Here is a 24,397-nt window from a genome sequence, read left to right as displayed (position 1 = left end):
GTCCTTGGGTTCTCAGTGTCAGTTAACCTCTCCCAGTTTGTGTTTCCTAAGCCCTGGTGCTTATATTTGTTTATTATAGCACTTACCACATTATAACTTTAGTTCATATAATTAAAGTGTTTAGGGTTAGGTGTTAATTTCATGTTGAACTTGGTTCACCTTCTGCCCTTTCCCTCCATGCTTCAAGCTCCATTCCTGACAAACTTTTTAAGTACCATTAAAAATTAACTGTACCAGGCTTGGTGCTAAGTGTTTACTGTATATTTTAGTTTATTTCTTAAAACAACATTGTGAGGGAAGGTGGTGTATCTCTTAGATAAGAACCTGAACATTGCCACTGTTTAAGTACATTTTGTCAGAGGCACCTTCTCCAAAATTCATGTTATCTCCATAAAACTGTAGGTAATGAAAGGTACAAACAAATCTATATTAATTTGGACTCCCAATAATTCAAAATTCCTAACAAATGATAGATGAGTCAATTTCAGCCCTACAAAGTATGTTTGCTAATTACAAACTTTATAACTTCTTTATATAATAATTTTAAACTTAAACAGGAAAAAACTTGATGACCTTGTGATTGACTGTTGAAATAGTGAAAATTGTATAACTTTTCCAAGTCCTCCTTACACATATAAATGAAAGCAGTATTATTTTTTTAAATGTATAACAATTTGGATCTTTTCAGATTGTCTAAATTGTGAAGTGTCCATTAATTTGAAAAATATTTTTTTCCTCAACGGAGACATTAATGTTATTCAAGTTAAGCCTTCTTTTGACTCTTCTCATCAATATGATTTCCTTGTTTGATTTTTTCTTTAACAGATAATTTATATTATAAAGGTTGATGGTTGGGTAAGATCTGACTTTTGGTTGTAAGTGGTAATAGTATAACTAAGCTCTATCTGGGGGTGTCGGTGGTAGGGTGCTGTAATAAATAATATGAGAGCGAGATCTTTGTTACTGTGTACCATTGCTCTATCCCTAGTTCTTGACAAAGTAATAGGCAGTCAGTCAGTACTTGCTGTAGGTGGATAATAACTGAAAGAATGGTAATGAGTGTGTTAAGGGTTGGGGAAGCATCTGCAGTGGTCATGGTTTAAAAAATGTATTTGGAGAAAAAGAAGAGTATTACATTTGTTGTGAATCTAATTAAAGGATGTCAGCAGTAGATTTAGATCTGTTTAATACCATTCTGCCTTTAAAGAAAAAGAACCTAAGAAATTCAGTCTGTGCTTGCTTGAAGAGAGTGTGGAGAATTTGAAGCTCTGGTTTTGTAGGGAACAATCCTGACGTTAGGTAGGGTGAAACAAGGTCAGGTATCTTCTTTTAGATCTGTATTTGTTGTTAGAGTAACATTTGAACATCTGTTGGCAAGATTACTCTCTTGGACAACCATAAAACAAAGTAGTAGAGAGTGATGTGCTTTAAACCTAAAACTTGATTTTTATCAGTTGGCATCCTGTTAACCATTCTTTATTCTTTTTTTTTTTTTTTTTTAAAGATTGATTTAGAGAGCAAGAGAGGGAGTATGAGTGGAGGGGGGTGGGTAGAGAATATCTCTAGACTTCCTGCATAGCTCAGAGCATGACAAGGCGCTTGATCTCATGAACGTGAGATCATGACCTGAGCCAAAACCGGAGTCGGGAAGCTCAACCGAGTGAGGCATCCAGGCAGCTCTGCCCCCCCCCTGCCTCCATTGACCATTCTAAATTGTTATTACTCTACCTTCTCTTCCATATTCATGAAATGACAAAATAGGCAGGAGACCATTACTTTGGCCAAATAACTGCCAGAGTCAGAGGAGTTTAATGACCTTAATTAGCAAGTTTCTTACTTAGTAATTTAGAGTTATGATTTATTAGCATAGATAAACTTGAAAAGTAAAGCAAAATAGCCAAAGAAGCAGACCTATTCAGTGACTTATGCTAATCTTCTGAGGGCTGGCATGTATCTAAATATTTTAATGGTTACATAGTTTCACAGTCTAATGGGAGGGGGGATTAGTCAGTCATTCATTAACATGAGGTGTGAGTTAATCACTTGGAACCCTTTTATGTTTTGATGGTGTCTGTAGACTTGAATGAACCTGAAGACTTTGGTGTGCATTAAGGCAGTAGCCTTTTATAGCCAGTGTAGGTCATTAACTAGCTTTAGTGGGCTACATTCAGCCCTCCCTCCATTGCTTTGGTTTATGATAATTTTTAGGATTACTAACTATTCATGAAAATTAGGAAAACTGGCCACAGACTTAGTGACTCAAATTTTGTTGAATAACGGAATACATTAGTGGAAAAATTTAGTCTGTTTTAGTAAGTTTAAAACTATGTTAGTCAGCCTAAGATGGCACACTTTGAATAATGAGACAGGGGAGATAGCTGTGATAAAAGAATATTAGAAAATACTGTTTATAATTTGAGGGGTAAGGGAGGGGTTTTTAAATCAAGACCCAGAATGCATTTGCCTTTAAAAAAAATGTTGATAGATTTGAACACATAAGACATTTAAAACTCTCTGACAGAGATAAGGTTTGAAAAGGACACATCTCAGATTGGGAGAATATAACTTGTAACAGATTTAACAGTACGTTAAGGATACATTAAGACTACACCAAAACAATAGGAAAAAGACAATCCAGTAGAAAAATTAGCAACAGATATGAGGAATTTAAGATTGCCAGCCTTGGTTTACAGTTATAAAAATGAACTCAAAATGGGTTAAAGACCTAAACTTAGGAGCTAAAATTATAAAACTCTCAGAAGAAAACAGGTGAAAATTTTCATGATGTTGGATTTGGTTGTCATTTCTTAGATGTGACACAAAAAGCACAGGCAACAAAGGAAAAAATAGATGAACTGGACTTCATCAAAATTAAGAAACTTTTGTGCATCAGAGGGCACTCCAGAGTGAAAAGACAACCCACAGAATGGGAGGAAGTAAATTGTAAATCACGTATCTAATAAAGGATTAATATCCAGATATATGAAATCCTATAACGGAACAATTAAATGAAACAGCCTAGTTAAAAAATGGGCGAAGGACTTGAATAGACATGTTCTCCAAGGCCAAGGCAGTAAGCACGTGAAAAGGCGTTTAACATTAGGGAAAGCAAATCAAAACTACAGTAAAATAACATTTCACACCCTTAGGATGACTATTACAAAAACAGCAATGAAAATAAGCGTTTTTGAGGATGCTTTGCATCTCTCGTGCATTGCTTGCCGGAGTGCAAAATGATGCAGCGCCTATGGAATACAGTTTAGTGGTTTCTCAAAGAATGAAACATAGAATTACCATAGGATGAAGCAATTCTGTGCTTAGGTATATAACCAAAAGAACTGAAAGTCAGGAAACCAAACAGGTACACTGATGTTTGTACCAGTGTTATTTACAATAGCCCGAAGGTGGAAACAGTCTAAGTGTCCCATCAGCTGAGGGACAATAAATAAATAAAACCTGTTAGATGGGCGTGTAATATTACTCAGCCTTAAAAAGGAATGAGATTCTGACACATGCTGCTGCAACATAGTGAACCTTGAAGACCTTAGTATAAGTGAAGTAAGCCAGACACAAAAGGACAAATTTGATTCCACTTAATATGCAGTGCTTAGAATGGGCAGATTCATAGAGACAGAAAGTAGAATAGTGGCGACTAGGGAGTGGGATGAGGAGGAGCCCTTGTTTAAATGGTTATAGAATTTCTGTTTGGAGAGATGAAAAAATTTTGGAGATGGGTGTAGTGGTGATGTTTGCACAATAATGTGTAAATACTTAAAACTGCCCCTGAGTTGTAAACCAAGAAATGGTTAAAATGGTAAGTTTTATGGTATATGTATTTTAACAGGGTAAAAAATTTCAAGAGAGAGATTATTGTATACTGGAAATTAAGATTAAAATAAGATTTTTCACCCTTAAGATTAGTGACTACTACCAGTTGGAATATGAGGAAGCACAATTGGTGGGACTAAGTTGGTTATTGCAGGAATCACTTTAATAAAATCTGTTAAAAGTTACAAAATATGTTTATTCTTTATATGTATTATCAAAGATTTCCTTGATTGAACAAAAAGCAATTTGCAAAAGTATATCTTAATATATTTTGCAGGAGCCCCATACTTACGTACCTTTGTAAAGGTTCTGGGTGGATATATGATTTAACATATTCATGAATTATCAAATTAAAAATCAATGAAAGTCACAGATTATAAACCAAGTGCTGTCACCTAGCTGCCTTATTACAGTTTTTTTCCTACTACATTTGAATACTTTACTTTGTAACTTCTCTATGTGTAATCTTCAGTGTAACACTACTACTACAAAATACAACAACAGACTGCCCTTGTTGCATCAGTGGTTTGAGCTTTGTTCACATGTCTCTTTGAATATTATTATAGCAACTCTCTAAGCATCAGAGGAAATTAATGATAAGAAATGCAGTATCGTACTTTTTACTCTTTAAAGTGCAGTATCTTTTTAGATCTTATTGTAGATCTAAAAGGAATTATTTGTCATAGCAGAAAAATGTAGGTCAGAAATAGATTTTGACTTTGGTTTATGCTCTTGGATACTTTGAATGGGTGCCTAGAATTAGAAGAGGTGAATATTACTTTAAACCTTAACAAGGGTATAGTAACAGATTTCTATGTGATTTTTATGGGACATTTAGTCTTTGGTAGGCTACGCCCCCTACTGGTAAGCATTGGAAATGTAAATGAATAAAACATATTTACAAGCTTTTAAAGGGGAAAAAGTTTTGTCAAAGCATATATACAAAAAAAATCAGAGGATAACATATTTTAAAGCTCATATTAAAGAGTTGGTTAGAGGTCTGTAAGTCTTAGAAATGTCAGATGGGAAAGTGACTTAGTTTGTTTAAGTTTAAAATAGGTTAGGTAAGAGACTGAAAAAATGCTCGAAGGAAGCTAGGTTTTTTTAATGCTTGGGAAAGTAAATGAGACTGGAGGATGATATTCTTTAAAAGTGGAAGAACCTATAGAAATGGTTTTGTGGGGCGCCTGGGTGGCGTAGCGGTTAAGCGTCTGCCTTCGGCTCAGGGCGTGATCCCGGCGTTATGGGATCGGGCCCCACATCAGGCTCCTCTGCTATGAGCCTGCTTCTTCCTCTCCCACTCCCTCTGCTTGTGTTCCCTCTCTTGCTGGCTGTCTCTATCTCTGTCGAATAAATAAATAAAATCTTAAAAAAAAAATTAAAAAAAAAAAAGAAATGGTTTTGTAATACAAAATACTACATTTATTCCCTTATGTACATTTAATTGTCTTTATTTCCAAAGATCCAAGTTTTTATTTATGTTTGATACAAGTTTGTATAAGCACATTAGTAAGTATATTAGCCTTACTTCCTAACAGAATCCAGGTTGAAAGTTTTCAGATAAATAGAATTGTTAATTAAAATTATATAGAGAAAAAGTATATTTGATGACTTTTTATTCCAAATAGTTCTCTTTTCTGTGTTTTTTTTAAAAGAAGAGGTTTAGTATTTTATATGATTATTTAAAATAAAAGCCTACAGAAGTTAAATTTATCTCTAAGACTGTATATAGTTACTCACCTTCATGAAAATAGCATAAAGTAAGCTGTTAATTGTCTGTTTTGTCAGTTAATTATCTGTTATTTATGGATGGAGACCTTAGGCTTTCCTCCCCATTGTCGTAAGTTCTAAACCTGGAGGTTAAGAGGGAGAGGACATGTACTTGAACCTGGGCCTTTATTGCAGTGTGAGGCACCCATTCAACAAGTACATGTTGATGCCATCTTGGTGCCAAGACCTGTTTTGTACCAGGGCCACAGAGGTAAATCAGCAAAATTCCTCTCCTGAGGAAGTTCAAGTTCTAATGGAAGGGAAAGATGATAAACTATATAATAGTAGATGCTGGGCAATAAAATTGATCTCCGTTAGGGCTCTCAGAACGTAGGGGAAAGGTAGCCGACCAATACCTTTGTTTTGTACTATTTAAAACATTTTTTTTAAAGGTTTTGTTTGTTTATTTGACAAAGACAGCGAGAGAGGGAACACAAGCAAGGGGAGTGTGAGAGAGAGAAGCAGGCTTCCCCCCAAGCAGGGAGCCTGATGCGGGGCTCGATCCCAGGACCCTGGTCCTGGGATCATGATCTGAGCCGAAGGCAGACGCTTAGTGGCTGAGCCACCCAGGCGCCCCTCTTGTAGTATTTTAATGCTGAAACTTAAGACTGCCTTTTAGCATTTTATATTTATATTATTAAACTCAGTACATTGTTCTCAGTAACACATGTAGATTGAGGTAAGTAATAGGTAAAATCTTTAACATGTAACATGCTTTGGAAGGGCATTTGTATGGATGTGTCTTTTAGGGAGACGAGGTGAGTGGAGCCATTATTTAAGATAGTGTGGAAATACTTATATGAAGAATCTAAAAAAACAAAACCAAGCTTACAGATACAGAGCACAAACTGGTGGTTGCCGAGGGGAGAAATGAGTGAAGGAAGTCAGAAGGTACAAACTTCAGTTATACAATAAAGCATGGGGATATGATGTGCAGTGTGGCAGCTATGGGATTAATAATACTGTTGCATATTTGAAAGTTGCGAAGAGAATAAATCTTGAAAGTTCTCATCACAAGAAAACAAATTGTGTAACTATGTTTGGTGATCATTTCCTTGTATATACAGATAACAGTGCTGAACTCCTGAAGCTAATAAAATGTTGTGTGTCAGTTACATACACCTCAATAAGAAACTAGCATGCTGAAGACCTGCCTTGGAAAAATGACTTAGCACTTTCCTGTCTTGCATCTTATCCTTACTTCCACTCCTGTATATTTGCGCTACGCTGCTTTATTTTATTTTGGTTTCGTTTCCTTTGATTTTTAAAGTCAAAAGCAACCTTGGAAGCTCTCTAAACTATTTTTTTAAAAATCATCAAGGGATGTCAGAATCACCCATAGAATCCTTACAAGTTCAACATACGCTTGGGCTTCCCCAGGTTCATTAGGAGTGGAGCCCAGGTATCTGTTATTTTGTTTTGTCTATAGATGATTCTGATACGCATTCTGTTGAAAACTAATACTCAAAATCAAACCTTTTAATAGAAAAATTCTGGCCTTTAGGTAAAGATGTTAGCTGTTCAAGGGTCTCATAATAAGTAGTATCAACTGGTTCATCAATGATCTTCTCTCACAGAACTTCAAAAGAAACTTCTCCTTAGGGTAAATAAACTTATTAAAAGTGAGAGTTAAGGATATTTAGTTTTTGTTACTTTATTTCTTCATAGTGATAAGTATTAGTTTTCTATTTTGGGGTGTTTCCTTTTCTTGGATTGAAGGGCAGCACTGAAGAGTTTTTAAGCTGTGCTAATTTTTCAAATCCGTGGGTAGATTTAGCAGCATCAGAATACATTTGAAAACAGTTATACCTTCTCCTATCATTAAAAACAGAAGAAAGCCACAGTAAAAGTAACAGAAAGAGTACTGATTTGATTGTTCATGCAGAAAGTAAAAATACAGAACTTGTTTCATTTTAAACATTAATGAAGAATGCCCCTACGCTGTATATCCCCTAAGCTTACCCTTAAGGAATATGATCCTAGAGAAAACTGCTGCTCTGTAATTACCCCATAAAATACAATAACTGACAGGTTTACACAGGGAAGATCTTACTTCATTCAAGTTTCTGTACACTTGTCTGTGAATCCAGAACAGCAAAGTTGAATATACCAGCAGTCCGCTAGACTAAATAACCCTCCTTTAAAATGCATGCCTTACAAAAATTCAAATGTCTTACACTTTGAGTTTTGATCATAGTTGATCAACATAGCCATGAAATGATTTTAAAGCAGCTGTGAGATCCATACTTCAGAGAGCTGTTCCCCCTAGTTCTCCTATTACAGTGATGGTATAAAAAGACTGATAGAGGAGTCCCTTTTTAGTAAGCTTGCTGGTAATTCGCAGCTTCTGTGGGGACGTGAAGATTAATGAATGTTTAGTTCTTAGAATTGGAAATGAGGATTTACAGTTATTAGGTAGCAGTGTAATATTCAAATGCAGTGTTCCTGGAAGTTTTATACATAATAATAGAAGTCTTAATTCAGGTTATATCATGTATTTATGAACTTGAAAATCTTCGAGAAATGGGGTATATGGGAAATTAAAGATTCTTTAGCAAATCTTCCTATTTAGTCTTTGGGCCAGTATTGTAAGAATATGTATGAACATCTTGGATAGTGGAATCTTAAAAGTTTTTACCCAGAGGCTCTCTGTTTCTGTCTTTTTTTCTTCCATTAAAGTTACTGTATTAGTAAAATTCCATGGTGTGAAAATAGTGTTCATCTTTCTGTTGGTAGACATTTAGTTGGTTTCTAGTTTTGTGCTAAAGTAAAAACAAGCATAGTAGTATTATAAAAATTGTTGAATGTTTCTCCCAATTTATATACATCATAGTTTCTCTAAGGTTTTTATACCTAAGGGGAATTACTGTGGGTCATTAAGCGTGTGCATCTCAAATTTCTTAGATAATGCCAAATTGTTCTGCCGTGTGGTTATATCAATTTAGTCTCCACCAGAAATGTGAAGTTCCTGTTAGACCTTTTCAATTTTTAATATTGTCAGATTTTTAAAATTTTTGTCATTCTGGTGAGTGTAAAAGGATATCCTGTTGATTTAAATTTGCATTTTCCTGATTATCAGTGAAGTTGATCATCTTTTGTGTTTTTTAAAATCATTCCGGTTTCTTCTGTAAAATGTCTTTATTTCATGTCTGTTATGTAGGTTGTCTTTTCTCATTTATAGTTCCTTAAAGTACTTTGGTTATCAGTGCTTTGAATGTTTGCTTTTTGTAATTTTCTGGCATCTAGATGTCAAAGATACCTTCCTGATTTCATCTATTAGTTGTAAAGACTTTAAACATATATACGGAAGTTTAATCTACCTTAAATTTTTAGGTTTTGTTTTAAATGTAAGTTTTTATACTGGCAAGACACATTTCACTAGCTGTGTTCTTTTTCTTCATGAATTTCATGGCTGTACTAGCCCTTACCTTTTTCAAATAAGTTAATAGAATGAACTTGTCAGATGCTGCCAAAAACACTGTTGGGGTTTTGATAACAATTGCATTGACTCTATATTCATAATTTTGCAACAACAGCTTTCAAATAATGGTAATTTTCCATGCATGTTTCATACTTTTTTGGGGGGGGGGTGTTAAAATACTCAATATATAGAGTATTATGGGTGGGGTTGCTATTTAAAAAGGATCCTTTCTAGTGCCGATTATTTTTAAAGCTACAAATAGAGCTAGTTGCTTTATATATTTAATAGAAAAGGAAAGTATATAATCTGGAAACTCAGTTGTTAAGTATAAAAATACAAAGTCGGAGTCTCATTCATCTGATCCCCTTAGCCCATTCTGGAATTGCTCACCATGGTGCCAATCCTGATTTGTTTTCAGGCCATTGTCATATTTGGGAGGATTGTTATTGTGGTCATAAACATTTCCACTTTAAGTTCAGGAGAATTGTATTGTCCCTTTATCCTAATAGAAGCTTATTTGAACGTGTAGTTAATACATAACTGTGTTTGAGACAGCATTACTAGTAAACAGAACATGGTACTTTTAGAATCAGACACGAATATGGTTGAATCACTGCTTTAACCAGGTTTTGTGATTTCAAGCAAGTTACATAATCTTTCTTGTTCAGAGAACTTTTCTCACCTATGAAATTGGGATATAAAAATGGCCTACCTCATTATTCTAATCAGGCAAGTATTTACTAAGCCCCCTCTGTGCTACCTTGGAAAGATTAAATGAGGTTACTTGAGTTAGGTGTTTGGCACATGAAAGTTGATTTTTCGATGTTGGTTCTAGTTTCCTCTATTCAAGTATTTTTTTTCAGCCTTGTTATCTCCTTTTTACTTAGAGTCTACACCAGGAGACAAATCTGTATCACATTCTTGCACAACTCCTTCCACATCTTCTGCCTCTGGACTGAATCCGACATCTGCACCTCCAACATCTGCTTCAGCAATCCCTGTTTCTCCTGTTCCACAGTCACCAATACCTCCATTACTTCAGGACCCAAACCTTCTTAGACAGCTGCTTCCTGCTTTGCAAGCCACACTGCAACTTAATAATTCTAATGTGGACATATCCAAAATAAATGAAGGTAAATTTTCATAGTGACAATTTTTTAAATTCATTTGCATTGTGCAGAATTCTGTAATTAGTAAAATCCCCAGTTTAGGAATGGTCTTTGTTTCATTTTAAAATTCCCATTTGAGCTTCATTCTTTCGAATTTATATCCCCCATGGTTTAAGGGCTTTGGTATTGTAATTGAGTTAGCAATACTTGGATTTTTCTGTATCTTTTCCTAGATTTGATATGTACTTGGTAGTTACTGGAGCTGTTCTGTCTGCTTAATGTGTGTGGTAAAATTTTTTTTTTTTTTTAATGAAAACTAAGAGCATTTCCCAAAACTGTATAAAAACACTTGAATTCTAGCATATTTCAAAAAACTTCTTGTATATATGGGTAAATAATTATTTAGAGTATTAAAAATAGGCTACTAAAAGTAGGAATTCAGGTAGTTCCTTAGAATACTTGAAAAAAAATTTGAGATGGGAGGTAATGGATAACATTTTTCTGGTTTTCCTAGTTAATTGCATTGCTAATTCCAACTTTGCTTTTTCAGTATGCTACTACATTACTTAACGTAGCTACCTCAAAGAAGTCTGAATAAAAGTGGATGTAGTTTTAATTCAGAAGCCAAATAGTCCTAAGAGCTTTGCAAAATTTCCTGTTTTGAATAGTCGATTTTGACTTGTGTACGTTGTCACATAATATATTTAACAGTAGTATTAAGTGCTTAAGTTCTTTATCTTAAAAATGGAGCTATTTCAGGCTAGTTGGTCAATAATTTTCTGTTTTTATTGTACTTTTCTGCATTTTTATTTTATTCTTTTAGGATAACTGTGCCATTCTCCTATTTGATAGGTACATGTTTTACTAGGGGAAGTGGGGCTTCGAAACAGTTTGAAATGATAGCATAAGAAAATGTCAGGAATAGAAGATTTTGTTCTCTGAATATACATGATGTTCTTAAATTATTTAGCTTTTTAACGTTTGTTTTTAAAAGATTGTTGGAGTGGGTGTTCTTATAGGGTTTGAGTGGCCAGCTTGTCTAATAAAGCATTTGCATGAAATAGCTACCATTTACCCAGTTAATTCCACGTAACCTACTAAGCCTTTTAGCTATTGATGACTAGATTTCTGGTATAATCAGAAGTTCCAGTGAACACTGTTTATTGTTTTTAAAAAGTCTCAGGAGTTTCTTAAATTGAACGCCTGAATTTTAGTGCAAAGGAAACCACTGTTTTCCTTTACTGTAAATCTATTAAATCTTTTCCTCTGCCTCAGATCATTTCCTATCTCTAGACCCATTTTTATTACTCTGATCTTCTAGATTTCTGTTTTGAGAGTTCCAGTTTGATACACTGCTGTTTTCTCTGGGGTTTTTTTTGTTTTTTTTTTTTTTTGAGTTTTCAAGTTGTTACTAATGCCATAATACGCCTCTATGTTTTTATTTTAATTTAAGATATGTTTTTAGTTCTTACAGCAGCTGTGACACAAGCCTCATTGCAGTCTATAATTCATAAGTTTCTTACTGCTGGACCATCTGCTTTCAACATAACTTCTTTGATTTCTCAAGCTGCTCAGCTCTCTACACAAGGTATTCATTTTCTTAGGTATCACTAGAATTGTATATTGCTTTGGAGGGGGATTCATAGCAAATTTTTTTTAGTCTTTGAAGAGATTAGCTATACTGATTTGATGTTTGATTTTAACACTAGTATATAGTCTTTTTTTTTTTTTTGAGATGGGGCAGGCATTAACATTTATCTTGCAATATTGCCATTAAATCTATAATATATATTTAATTCAGACTTTGTCAATGAAATATTTTACACCAAAGCTGAACGTAAACTGGTATGTTCTCAATCCTTGTGAAACAGAATATATTTTAAGAGTTGAAGTTTGGTTCACGTTTGATGTTTGATGGTTTTTGACCAGAGGATACAGAAATGCTCAAGTCCTTTCTTGAATGAGCTATTTCTCTTTTCTGTGGAAGCAGCCAATGAAAAGAGACATACATAGGAACAAAGGGGAAATGAAAGGGTCACGTTGACTTGTCTCCCAGCCCCAACTCAGAAAACTGATAAACTGAGTAGAAACACTTGTTCTAAAATTGAAATATAATAGGGAAAAAGACTTATAATCCTCTGGTTAGCCTTATGAGGTGGGAGATAAAGGCCTAAATATAGAATAAGAAAGAAATAAGAATGGTGAGGATGCCTTCCATGTGAGAATAGGTTCAGGCTTACCTTCTTGCTTTAGCCTAAGAAAGGGGTTGGGGGGGCACACATTGGGTGTGCTTCGTTCTAATCCACAGCTCATTTAGTCCGTGTTGGCCCCAGTGAGTATTTCAGATTCTGACTTTCTCATAAGTGTTCTCTTTGGGGTTAAGGTGGCATATGGAGAGATGGAAAGACCTCTGTACATATATTATAGAAGTTTTGGTTTATTTGAAATTAATTGCTTCACTTTTTCACAGCCCAGCCATCTAATCAGTCTCCAATGTCTTTAACTTCTGATGCATCATCCCCAAGATCGTATGTGTCTCCAAGAATAAGCACACCTCAGACTAACACAGTCCCTATCAAACCTTTGATTAGTACTCCTCCTGTTTCATCACAGCCAAAGGTATGTTGCCTTTGAGGGAAATTTGAAAAAGAAAGCACTCACTTTTGGAAAAACAAGCTTAATGTTTTAGAATCTGTATTGTAGAAAAAGCCCTCTTTGAGAATGTAGTAGTGGTGGAGTGAGTGATGGGTGGGAATAGATGTAGGTTAGATTCTCAGTAAATTGAGGGGCTAGAGGAGGGAATTGCATCCGCTACTTTTTTTATTATTATTATTATTATTAAAGATTGTATTTCTGTGAGAGAGAAAAAAAGTATGAGCAGAATTGGGGGGTGCTAGAGGGACAAGCATACTCCCCACTGAGCGAGGACCCTGACGTGGGCTCGATACCAGGACCCGGAGAACGTGACCTGAGCTGAAGTCAGACGCTTAACTGACTGAGCCACCCAGGTGTCCCATCATCTGTGCTACTTTTACACGCTGATTGTTTTCTCCTACTGGCTTGGGATTTGTGACATGGACTGTGGGATAAAGGAGGGTATACTAATTGTCTTAATATTTGTAGAATTTTTTAGCTCTAAAAGATACGAGAGAACAGGTTTTCCAGTGGCTTTTCCTCCCATAGTTTTATTTTAGAAATGAGTCCGTTTCTGTGCTAAGAGCTTTATATGTATTGTACTTAGCTTCACATCGTGAGAATCAACTACTGTTTGTTTCATTTAATAGATAAGGAAATGAAGCCTTCAGTTAAATCTAGTTTTTGTGGTGGAGTCAGAATTTGAGGCCTTGGTCTTTCTGAACACAGAACCCATTTTACTAAGCTGTACTACCTGTTTATCCAAGCATAATCTTGCGTGGATGGCTCCCCAGAGCACAGTTAAAGGTGGTTCTCCTTGTCTCTTCTCATTGGACTATAAACAGGACCTTAACAATGCTGCACTCAGATTTTGTACTACATCATTTGAGTCTTGCCCACAAATTCGTAAGCAAATCCCAGTTATACTCATTCTTTGCTTTGTAGTCCTCTTACCAGCCAAACATTAAAAGATTTGCAAGTTGGTATATGCACAAGTTGCAATTGTTTTTTTCTTAATCGTAAATTGAGGAAATTCTTTTTAGTAAAAAAAGTGGGCTATTTGAATCCTTTATGCCAAAGATTTTTTTTTTTAAAGGTTTTATTTTTAAGCAGTCTCTACTCATGTGGGGCTCAAACTCACAACCCCAAGATCAAGAGTTGAATGCTCTACCTACTGACCCAGCCAGGTGTTCTGCTAAACAGAAGCCTAAAAATAAAAATGCATTGAAACATAACTTGAAATTGATGGTAGGCCAGCTTTTAGGTCTTCCTATTGGCTCATCCCTTCCCTATTTAAGTCATTTATCTAATAAGCATGTTTTAGGGTCAGTCTGGATTGATTTTTTTTTTTTTTAAATTCTGTGTTAAAGTATTAGTTTATTATGCAGTTTCTTATTGTTTGCCTGCATTTTGGTGGGAGAGGAATAAAAATGTGAGTTTCAGCAATGGAGACCTTATTACTAGAGCTTAAAAAACTCATTGTCAGGGTGTATCTTAAGAGTACAATAAATGATGACTAAAAGTGAAGTAAGTGGTAGTGTTAGTTTTACAGTCTTTTATAAAATTAGCATTTCAAATCCCTTAAGCATATGGCTGTCAGTTTTTTGCATTTGAAAACTTTCCCAAGTTTTTTTTTTTTTTAAGTGGGCATTCAGTAATATGTAGACCTTATAAAAATGTTCTTTATAAAAGAGCATGTTCTTTTATGTTCAGAAGTAGCCAGGCTATCCAGATTTGTTTGGGAGAATATCAATCAAAAAAAAAAAATTAAAAAAAGGGGTGCCTGGGTGGCTCAGTCGATTAAGCATCTTCCTTCAGCTCAGGTCATGATTCCAGGATCCTGGGATCGAGCTCAGCAGGGAGTCTGCTTCTCCTTCTGCCCCCCATGCCCCTGTTCTCTCTCTCTCTCTCTCTCTCTCTCAAATCTAAAAGGAAGAAGAAAAAAAATTTTTAAAGCTGCTGTTGGAGGATATGACTTAATCACAAATGGCTGTCTGCCTTTTTGCCTTAATTTGAGGCTTATATTTAAAACTATTTGTTTTCTCTCTCTTTGGCATCTAAATATGTATAGTATATATCCCCACCAACAGTCATGGACCTCTTGTCCCACCTCTAAAGGGTGACATCTCTTGGAAGACCACTCCAGTTGAATTTTGTTATGGGCCATAGTTCATTCTCTGATAAACCAATCTGTACATTCTCTGCATATGTGGTTGAAATTTGAGCAGCTGTATTTGTAGGATGTGGTAACATTAATTTTTATTGATACAAAAGTTACAGTAGCTCAGAAGAGCTATTTTAGTGTATTGGAAAGAAAACTGGGCTCAACGTTAGGAGAACTAGTTTCTTGTGCTGTTGTGCTAAGAAGAAAGTAATCTTACGGCCTTGGACCATTTTATGAAGAAATTAGATCTTAGTCTCAAAACTAGACTGTCTTGTAACTACATGAATTTTATTTGATTCTAATTTTTTAAATCTAGATTTTTCAGAGTTTAAAATTATCCAACTAGATTTGGAGGGGTATGCAGATTTGGGTCCTTAAATGACCATGATTCACACAATTAAATATGTCTATATCACTCAGCTCATGTTATCTTAAAAATTACTGAAGAATAGAAATAATAGGGACTTTTCATTGGTTGTACTTTTGCTTTTATCTAGTTTCCATGGTATTATCTGTGTGATAGCAGCCTGTCTCACCAGATTTTGACATTTCAGGTTAGTACTCCAGTAGTTAAGCAAGGACCGGTTTCACAATCGGCCACGCAGCAGCCTGTAACTGCTGACAAGCAGCAAGGTCATGAACCTGTCTCTCCTCGAAGTCTTCAGCGCTCAAAGTAAGTTGATACGTGTTGAAACATCATTTTTTCCCTTAATATTGCATGCTGCGTTGTTTGAATATTATAAAAATATATGTATAATAGTACTTGATCTTGGAAGAATCCACGGATAGCCTAAATTTTATGTATTATAAGATTTACAAAGGCAAATCTTATCTACAAGTAGGTGGTTGTCTCTAGTAGGGAAGCCAGGTTATTTTTGAAGAAAGTGATTCTTTAGAATTTTACTTAGTAGAATATGATAGGAGTAACAATATGTGATACTTGTACAAAGAGGGCACCTGATTCTATAATACTTCACTTGCTGGAAATGACCTCATTTTTAACCTTCTCATAAGCAGTTTTAGATTTGAGTGTATTGATGAAGCCAAAAATGTTAAATCTAAAACACGGGCCAGTATTTCCCAACTGGTATGTGTCGGGTTTTCCTAATAGTTTCAACTCTGACCCCTGTGTGGAGTACTTGTCAGATAAGGCTGTATTGTGTTGTCACTTTTCTTTGTTAATTAACAAATACAACTTTAAATGGTTTTCATTTGATTGATTTTCCTATTTTTATTTCTTGCTATGAGGTGGCAAAATAATTCAACTGTTGTTTTTATTGTTGTTTTCTAAACAAGCATTTCAGAACTTATACATCCAAATGAGAGTTGTTCCCTTCAAAATAATCACCTTGGGAAGCTGTCTACTTACTCCAGCAATGTTGCCATTGCTCAGAACATTTTTGGGAAATTCTTCTTTTAAATTGTCTTTAGAGGCTGCAGTGTTATTTTAAATATCCTCAGTGATGAAAACTCTTCATCCTTTGGGAGATTTAGTTTTTGGAAATAACTGAAATTCATTCAGAGCCAAGTCTGGTGAAGCAGGTAGGAAATCAACTTGGGTGATTAAATTTTTGGTTCTCACCACCATATCCTCAAACCCTAGCCCAAACCATACAGTTTAAGAAGAAGATCTCAGTCTCAGAGTGTTGTTTTTGGTCTTATTTTGCCACTAAACTCATTCATTGCTGTCCAATAAAATGCCTGTATATTGCTTCACATTATCTACCCTCCGATTCAATACTTTGTTCTGATGTTAAAGGCAATAGATTTTTTCCCCTCCTTATCTACATGTATTTAAGATAGAATATTCAGTTGTGCCTTATATCTACAACTGTTAAAATGTGACCATTTCTTAGTTACATTCTTACTATGTTTCTGGTATGCAAAATCAGCAGGTGCTGCTGTCAAATTTAGAGAGCATTATTAGTTTAAATTTAACTGACATTAGTGTTATGAAAAGGGCTCTTTTTTCCCCCAAAAGTGTGTGAGAGGAATACATGATATGAATACACTTTGGATTTTAAATTCTGTTTATTTGATGTTTAAAATAACAATTTTTTCTTAAGAATTTGGATATCTTTAATTTAATAGAAGGTATTGACAATTTTTAGGATAGCTACTTTTTAAAACAAAGTGCACATTGAATTCTGTTTTCTCTTCCAGTAGCCAGAGAAGTCCATCACCTGGTCCAAATCACACTTCTAGTAGTAATGCATCAAATGCAACAGTTGTCCCACAGAATTCATCTGCCCGACCTACGTGTTCACTAACACCTACGCTAGCAGCACACTTCAACGAAAATCTCATAAAACATGTTCAAGGATGGCCTGCAGATCATGCAGAGAAGCAGGTATGTTACATGATTCACAGCAGATGTTTTACCTGTGGATGAGTGACAAAATAAAACTTCTATTTCTAGAAAATCTAATTTAGGTCACTAAATTTAAACTACGTTTGAAATAACTAATTTCTAATTAGATTGTCTGTAGTCAGTTTATAAAATATTTGGTAAGTACTTATTTTAGGGTATTTATAAGTTTTTATAGTTTCACATAAAATATTTTAATATTGTTACAGCTGCCATTATCAAATACTCCGCATTTAGAACTGTGCTGAGTGCTTTATTTTTTCCACTTCTTAAAACTGTTAGCCAGTACAGATAATGAGTTCTTCATTTTACCAATGAAGCCCTTAGGACCAAATAAATTACATACCAAGGTCACCCAGTTAAAACAGTAACGGGGCTCAAAGCTAGTGTGCTTTTTCCACTCAGCCATTCGCTCTCATAGTTTTAGAACTTCTCCATACTACTACTCTTACATCTCTCCACTAGACTAGCACCTAGAAGTTAGGAAACAGTTTTGCTTTGGAATGAGAGACCTTTGGACATTACAATTACTGCCATTGGCTTCTCTCTCTTAGTGGTTTACTGACCATCTGAAAGTTTTTGTAAGTTCACAGAGATAATGTTGTGTATCTTATGACACAAGAATACAGTGAAGGCCCTTTTATCAGTGTTACACCTGAACTTTACTCTTGCTGACTCAGCATCTTTTATTAACCACAAATCATGAGTTACTCTATCCTAGTGCTATGCAGTACTGAAATTGGAAATACTGTTTTCTCCAGAAGTTGAAGGGGAAATTTTTGAAAAGTGCCTTGCACCATTAGAGACGGGGTTTTTGTTGTTTTTGTTTTTGTTTTTTTAAAGAAAATCCTTTTCCCCCTTTGATTCACTATCATTTTTGTGGATTTAAAGGGAGGAGGATTATCCTGTAATCTTGGTATAAAGTTGTACTCAGAAATTTAGTGTTTGATTTTTTTTTTTTTTTGTATGTGATTGTGGCTTATATTTTATGTGATCTTTATTTCTCTAATTATAGGCATCAAGATTGCGAGAAGAAGCCCATAATATGGGAAGTGTTCACATGTCAGAAATTTGTACTGAATTAAAAAATTTAAGATCTTTAGTCCGAGTATGTGAAATTCAAGCAACTTTGCGAGAGCAAAGGTAAGTTTTTCATGGACAAACTTTTTGTCTTAGCATTCTTAAATCAGACTGAAGAATATAAATCAAATTTCATTTCTGAAATTTAAAGTTCTCTTTGATATATCACGTTCCATAATACTGTGTAACTGCATTAAAAAAAAAAAAGGATTTATTTAGTTGGCGGGTTGTGGGGTGCGATGGGCAGAAGGAGAGAATCTTCAAGCATAGTCCCCACTGAGCTTGGAGCCTGACACTGGACTCTATCTCAAGACCCATGAAATCCTGACCTGAGCCAAAACCAAGAGTCAGATGCTCAACCAACTAAGCCACCCAGGCACCCCACACTATGACTGTGTTGTTATAATTTAATAATATTCCTCGTGAATGATAATGGCATCTAGATTTTAGTTCTCTAACCCATGGTAAATGCTTCATTGGTCTATTCTTACAACTCTGTAAGGTATAGTAATATTTAAAAAGTGAAATGTCATATCACTGTGTTAACTATACTGTAATCTTTTAAAAAATAAAAATATTTTTAAAAAGTGTATTGTTGATAGCAACTAATTATAAACGGCTCCTCTTCTATCGAGGGTAGTACTCTATTGCTGAGGGTACTTGTTTCAGTTGAAATTTGAAATCACTATTTACATTGTCTTTGGATCACTGATAGACGCCTTGGAAATTTAGTTGTCTAGCAAGTGTATCTATTTTCTGAATTGTTTTCACCTAAACTCTTAACTGTCTCACATATCTTAGTCTGGTATCCTACTCAAGGATATCTACATCCCAGTAAATAGTACAGATATTTTTTAAATGCGTCTTACAAAAGCAAGGACAAACGTTTAATGGCCTCTCACATCCTGCCCTATATAAGTCACCGGGTCACCAGTAGAGTTAGTCTTAACATGAAGCCACAAATATTTAGCAACTACCAAGTTGGAATTTATATTAAATTTGGAAAAAAGTTTTTATCCAATCTTTCAATTACTAAACTATCTGGAATTACATTGTGTTTATCAGCTGGGATTTGTTTACTCTAGGATTGCTCTGAAAGTACTTCAAACATACGTAAAACTTGACTGCAATTTTGGCTTAATAAGACCGATGATTTGACTTTTAGGAAATTATTTGCAGCCTCAACTGTTGACACAGTGTACACTGGTAAATACCAGCCACTTGAGGATTATGCCTGTTCACTGGAACAGGCAGTAAATAATCATACTTTACAGGAGGGGTCAGAAGGGGAACAGTTTTATGAAGTTCATAGGAAATCTAGTTTGTTTTAAATATGCATGTCATTTGGACTTTGACTCAGTTCTGTTTTTCTGAGCCTGTGTTTATATTGAGAATTGTTCTTCAAAATGATTAAGTCTCTTGCACCTGGTTAATTTTAGGCTTTTACTCAGTTGTGGCCTAGAAAACATACACAGTATAGGTTTGTCTCCTATTTAATATCTGCTGCCGTGTGTGTGTGTGTGATGATAAAACAAACCACATTTTAAATCAGTCTTCATAGTCAAATTATTGAGAAATTGTTAGAAAACTAGGAAACATTCTAACTTTTGTCATCCTAATTCTTTAATACATCATACATTCACTGGTCATTTTGTCTTAACTCTAGACTAATCCATATTTATTTATTTTTAAAGATTTATTTATTTGAAGGGGGGAGGGGCAGAGAGAAAGGGAGAGAGAACTTCAAGCAGACTCCTTGCTGAGCACAAGAGCCCCCTGTGGGGCTTGATCTCAGGACCCTGACACCAGGACCTGAGCCGAAACCAAGAGTCAGGACACCCAACTGACTGAACCACCCAGGTGCCCCTAGATTAATCCATTTTTAATTACTTAAGTCTTAATTGTAGTTACTCATTTTATCTTTCTAAGATACTTTCGTAGCTAAAGTTTTGTTTGGTTTTTCTGTAACATTTATGTGAACCACACAAGTTCTAATGCCTTCTTTTTTTCTTTTTCAGGATACTATTTTTGAGACAACAAATTAAGGAACTCGAAAAGCTAAAAAATCAGAATTCCTTCATGGTGTGAAGATGTGAATAATTGCACATGGTTTTGCGTACAGGAACTGTAAATCTTATTGCCCAATCTTAACATTTTTGAGCTGCATTTAAGTAGACTTTGGACCGTTAAGCTGGGCAAAGGAAATGACAAGGGGACGGGGTCTGTGAGAGTCAATTCAGGGGAAAGATACAAGATTGATTTGTAAAACCCTTGAAATGTAGATTTCTTGTAGATGTATTCTTCACGTTGTAAATATGTTTTGTAGAGTGAAGCCATGGGAAGCCATGTGTAACAGAGCTTAGACATCCAAAACTAATCAATGCTGAGGTGGCTAAATACCTAGCCTTTTACATGTAAACCTGTCTGCAAAATTAGCTTTTTTTAAAAAAAAAAAAAAAATTGGGGGGGTTAATTTATCATTCAGAAATCTTGCATTTTCAAAAATTCAGTGCAAGCGCCAGGCGATCTGTGTCTAAGGATACGATTTTGAACCATATGGGCAGTGTACAAAATATCATGAAACAACTGTTTCCACACTTGCACCTGATCAAGAGCAGTGCTTCTCCATTTGTTTTGCAGAGAAATGTTTTTCATTTCCCGTGTGTTCCATTTCCCTCTGAAATCCTTGATCTGATTTTATCCATTTTTTAAAGGCTCCTCTTTTTCTCCTTTCTTAAGGCACTGTTGCTATGGCACTTTTCTATAACCTTTTCATTCCTGTGTACAGTAGCTTAAAATTGCAGTGATTGAGCATAACCCACTTGTTTGTATAAATTATTGAAATCCATTTGCACCCTGTAAGAATGGACTTGAAAGTACTGCTGGGCATGTGTGCTGAAAGTACATTGATTGCTCAAATATAAGGAAATGGCCCAATGAACATGGTTGTGGGAGGGGAAAGAGGAAACAAAGCTAGTCAGATGTGAATTGTATCTGTTGTAATAAACATGTTAAAGCAAACAAAAAATTGTTATTTTTCTTTTCCTTCGGTCAATGCATATTAGAATTTGAACTACCTGGGGATTCTTTATCAGAACTATTCTTGTTGAATATTTATACTTAATTGAAATAATTCCTTAAGGGAGGTTTTGTTTAAAGCATATTAACAGGAAATTGTGTATAAGATATTTAATGAAATATGAAATTCAACAAGAATGATTAAGTCACTTCCCAAGTGGTTGTCATTTGTTATAAACCCTGGTTTAACCTGTCTTGCTATTATGACATTTCATTTTGAAGGATGTTTGTGTTGTAGCTAACTGTTCAAGTCTGGTGCTGACTGCTGTTCTTAGCCATCACAAAACGCTAAATTTGTGTAATTGGAGCTTCCTTCTGTTATCTGGAAATGGTGGGAAAGCTCAGCTTTGTATATTGTTTCCTAAAGTATATTAAAATAAAAAAAGAAACTATTGCTACTATAAAATTACCTTGGCTTTTTTTTTTCTTTTCTAAAATATTGGTCACATGGCCTTAGCATGACACTGCCAGTATTATATCAAATCACAAGGGTTTCTTTATGCAGAAAATTTAATTTTAATTTCAAAATCTTACCCGATCTAGAGACTTTTTTCCTGTTGAGGCAGATGTATTTATGTGCTTTCAGAACTGCCAGCACCAAGGGCTTATTTTGTGATGTTAGACATTAATGTTACTGCATTTTTGGATATGAAAATTCCAAAATTGCTCTTGTGCTTTAAGCATATTTAAAGTATAGACGATAATGCTCAGACCTTTCAATAAACTTTAAAAAGTAAAATGTAAGCGATAGTATGAATGATATTTTTTAAAATACAAAAAAAATGTTCCAGTGTAATTAAGAGGAATTAAAATCTTATACTGGAAACTTTTTTTTTTTATTTTAACTTGAGCATACTTAAATGTAAGAAAAGACAAATGTCAAATCCTATCATGAAATGTTCATACCTGTAAGATTGTTAACATTTGCTGGGCTTGCTTAGTGCATGTAAGTGAAACTCCAAAGAGCGATGTTAAGCTAGAACTCTCACTGACGGAGTCCTGTGTCTTTCCTGGAAAGAAGTGAGCGATTTGCGATGTAGTAGGCAAATGTTTCCTGATCAGATGGCAACTTGACTTGTGATTTAAGGTAAATTTGAATTTTATTTGCTAATAGTTTATTGATCTATGTCACCTTATTCCTTTGCTTTAAAAAGTGTTTACGTCCCTAAATGAATTGCTCACATATATATAGAAGATGCCTAATATGAAATTTCTTGGTGAATTTTTAAACAAAATTAAAATTTTTGTGGAAATATTTTTACAATATTTGATTCGCTTATTATTCTGTAGTATATTATTTTAAGTGTTGTACTTTAATACAGTGTGTCCAGCTACTAACCTCCTTGAGATAACCAGGGAATATTTATTAAAATAGGCATAATATCCAAGAATATTCTTTTTATGGTTGGCCTGTTGCCATGACTTTGAACGTATATCTCATTTTGATTTGCACCTTGGTTCAGATAAGGAAATAGAGCGCCCAGGAAACCTCAGGGTTTTTATTTTTAAAAGGACATTAGTAGTCTTATATTCAAACCTTAAAAACTGATGTAATAAAATGTATTTTGTGAAGGTGGGTCTGTTAGAAAGTCTTTCCTCTTCACCAGCTTTCCTACGTGTTTTTCCTTTGTTTTCTGTTTAGTTTGACTAACTTTTAATTTTAAAACTTGGACTATAACTCCAGATTTTAAGCACACTGAAAACTCCGTGCTTCAACTCTTCTTAAAGACATGATGCTTCTTTTAATAGCCCAGATGAATGGTTTTATCTTCTAAGTTTTATATATATTTCACACTTAAAAAACCTTGGAAAGGAGGTGCTTAAAACTTTGCAAAGATGAATTGTTACCCCATTTCAAACAATCTATTGTTTAAACCCAACTAGCTGTAAGGGATTATTTCAGGGGGGAGGGTGTCATGAAGTAACTTACTCTGCAAACCGGAACTACTGTAGTTCAGGACTTAAAGCTACTGTATTTAGATGTGGGATTTGAATATACGGATTTCTTTTCGATACCTGTAAATATGGCTATATTCTTGTATTTGTACTGGAGTGTACAAAATGACACTTAAAGTAATAAATATGTTTTGACTATATTGTGCAGTTATTTCAGAACAGTCTTTTGAAAGTCTTAGTATGCATAATTTGCATTTGAGTAAGAAAATGCCAAATTACTGCTAAGATTTTAGTGTTTCAGAAGTTTCAACATAATTTCTTTGCACTATTTTAATGAAAATTTTGGCTTAAAGATCTTTTAAGATCTATAAATCCTGTTCTAATTTGCCATACCCCTTTTTTCTGATCTCTGAATTCTGGGAGTGCCCTCATGTGGTCTGCCTAGGTGATCTTATCCAGGCCCTTGGCTATAAGATTCCTACTCTTAGGTCACATTTAAATTGTCTTCAGTATTGAACTCTTTCTTGAGCTCTGAACAGCAGTCCTTTCAGATACTTGCCTTAACGTGGCAAATTCTCTGAAAAGAACTCTTGTACTTCAGACTTTTTTCTCCAGTGTCCGCATTTCCAGTAATTGACACCATCATTCCCCATTGCTTGAGACCCAGAGGAGGCATCCTTTATTTCTCTTAACACCCTATATTTAATCCATCATCAAGACCCATGAGCTCTCTCCAAAATGTATTTTAGATCTGAGAGCTCACTATCTCTGTGTTTAGCACTCAATTCCAATCCACAGTCCTCTTACGAACTAGACTACTGCCCCAACCTCTTAACCTTTCTCTTTGCTTATCACCACCACCACACATACCAGTCTGTTGTCCATACCAGAGTGAAAAAACACAACAAAACACGTCCTTCTGTTCATAATCTTAAGATCAATGATTTCACATACAACAAAACTGAAATCTCTTACCATGGCTTGGTTCAAGCCCCTGAATACTACCCTGATTTCGTCCACTAGATCCTCCCTCCCTCACTGCAATCTCA

At 34.9% G+C, this 24,397-nt stretch overlaps 1 protein-coding gene across 10 annotated transcripts in view; it reads left to right on the top strand.

Moving 5' to 3' along the window:
- The window catches only part of WAC (WW domain containing adaptor with coiled-coil), an 82,338-nt gene extending 60,480 nt beyond the window's left edge, over window positions 1-21,858 (top strand). For 8 of the 10 annotated variants that reach the window (XM_026483507.4, XM_057304653.1, XM_026483505.4 and 5 more), the window contains 7 exons: window positions 9,907-10,152; window positions 11,594-11,716; window positions 12,599-12,747; window positions 15,481-15,599; window positions 17,090-17,276; window positions 18,310-18,437; window positions 20,393-21,858. In XM_026483507.4, the coding sequence (XP_026339292.1) occupies window positions 9,907-10,152; window positions 11,594-11,716; window positions 12,599-12,747; window positions 15,481-15,599; window positions 17,090-17,276; window positions 18,310-18,437; window positions 20,393-20,462 (1,022 nt within the window). In that variant the 3' untranslated portion in view covers window positions 20,463-21,858. The remainder of the gene's footprint in view (window positions 1-9,906; window positions 10,153-11,593; window positions 11,717-12,598; window positions 12,748-15,480; window positions 15,600-17,089; window positions 17,277-18,309; window positions 18,438-20,392) is intronic. The other 2 variants (XM_057304652.1, XM_057304650.1) reach the window with 1 other exon arrangement.
- The last annotated feature ends 2,539 nt before the right edge of the window (window positions 21,859-24,397 follow it).

This window comes from Ursus arctos, unplaced genomic scaffold (genome assembly GCF_023065955.2).
Source record: "Ursus arctos isolate Adak ecotype North America unplaced genomic scaffold, UrsArc2.0 scaffold_30, whole genome shotgun sequence".
NCBI classification, from domain to species: domain Eukaryota; kingdom Metazoa; phylum Chordata; class Mammalia; order Carnivora; family Ursidae; genus Ursus; species Ursus arctos.
Note: the sequence above shows the minus strand (reverse complement) of the source record. Positions and strands in the feature narration are given on the sequence as shown.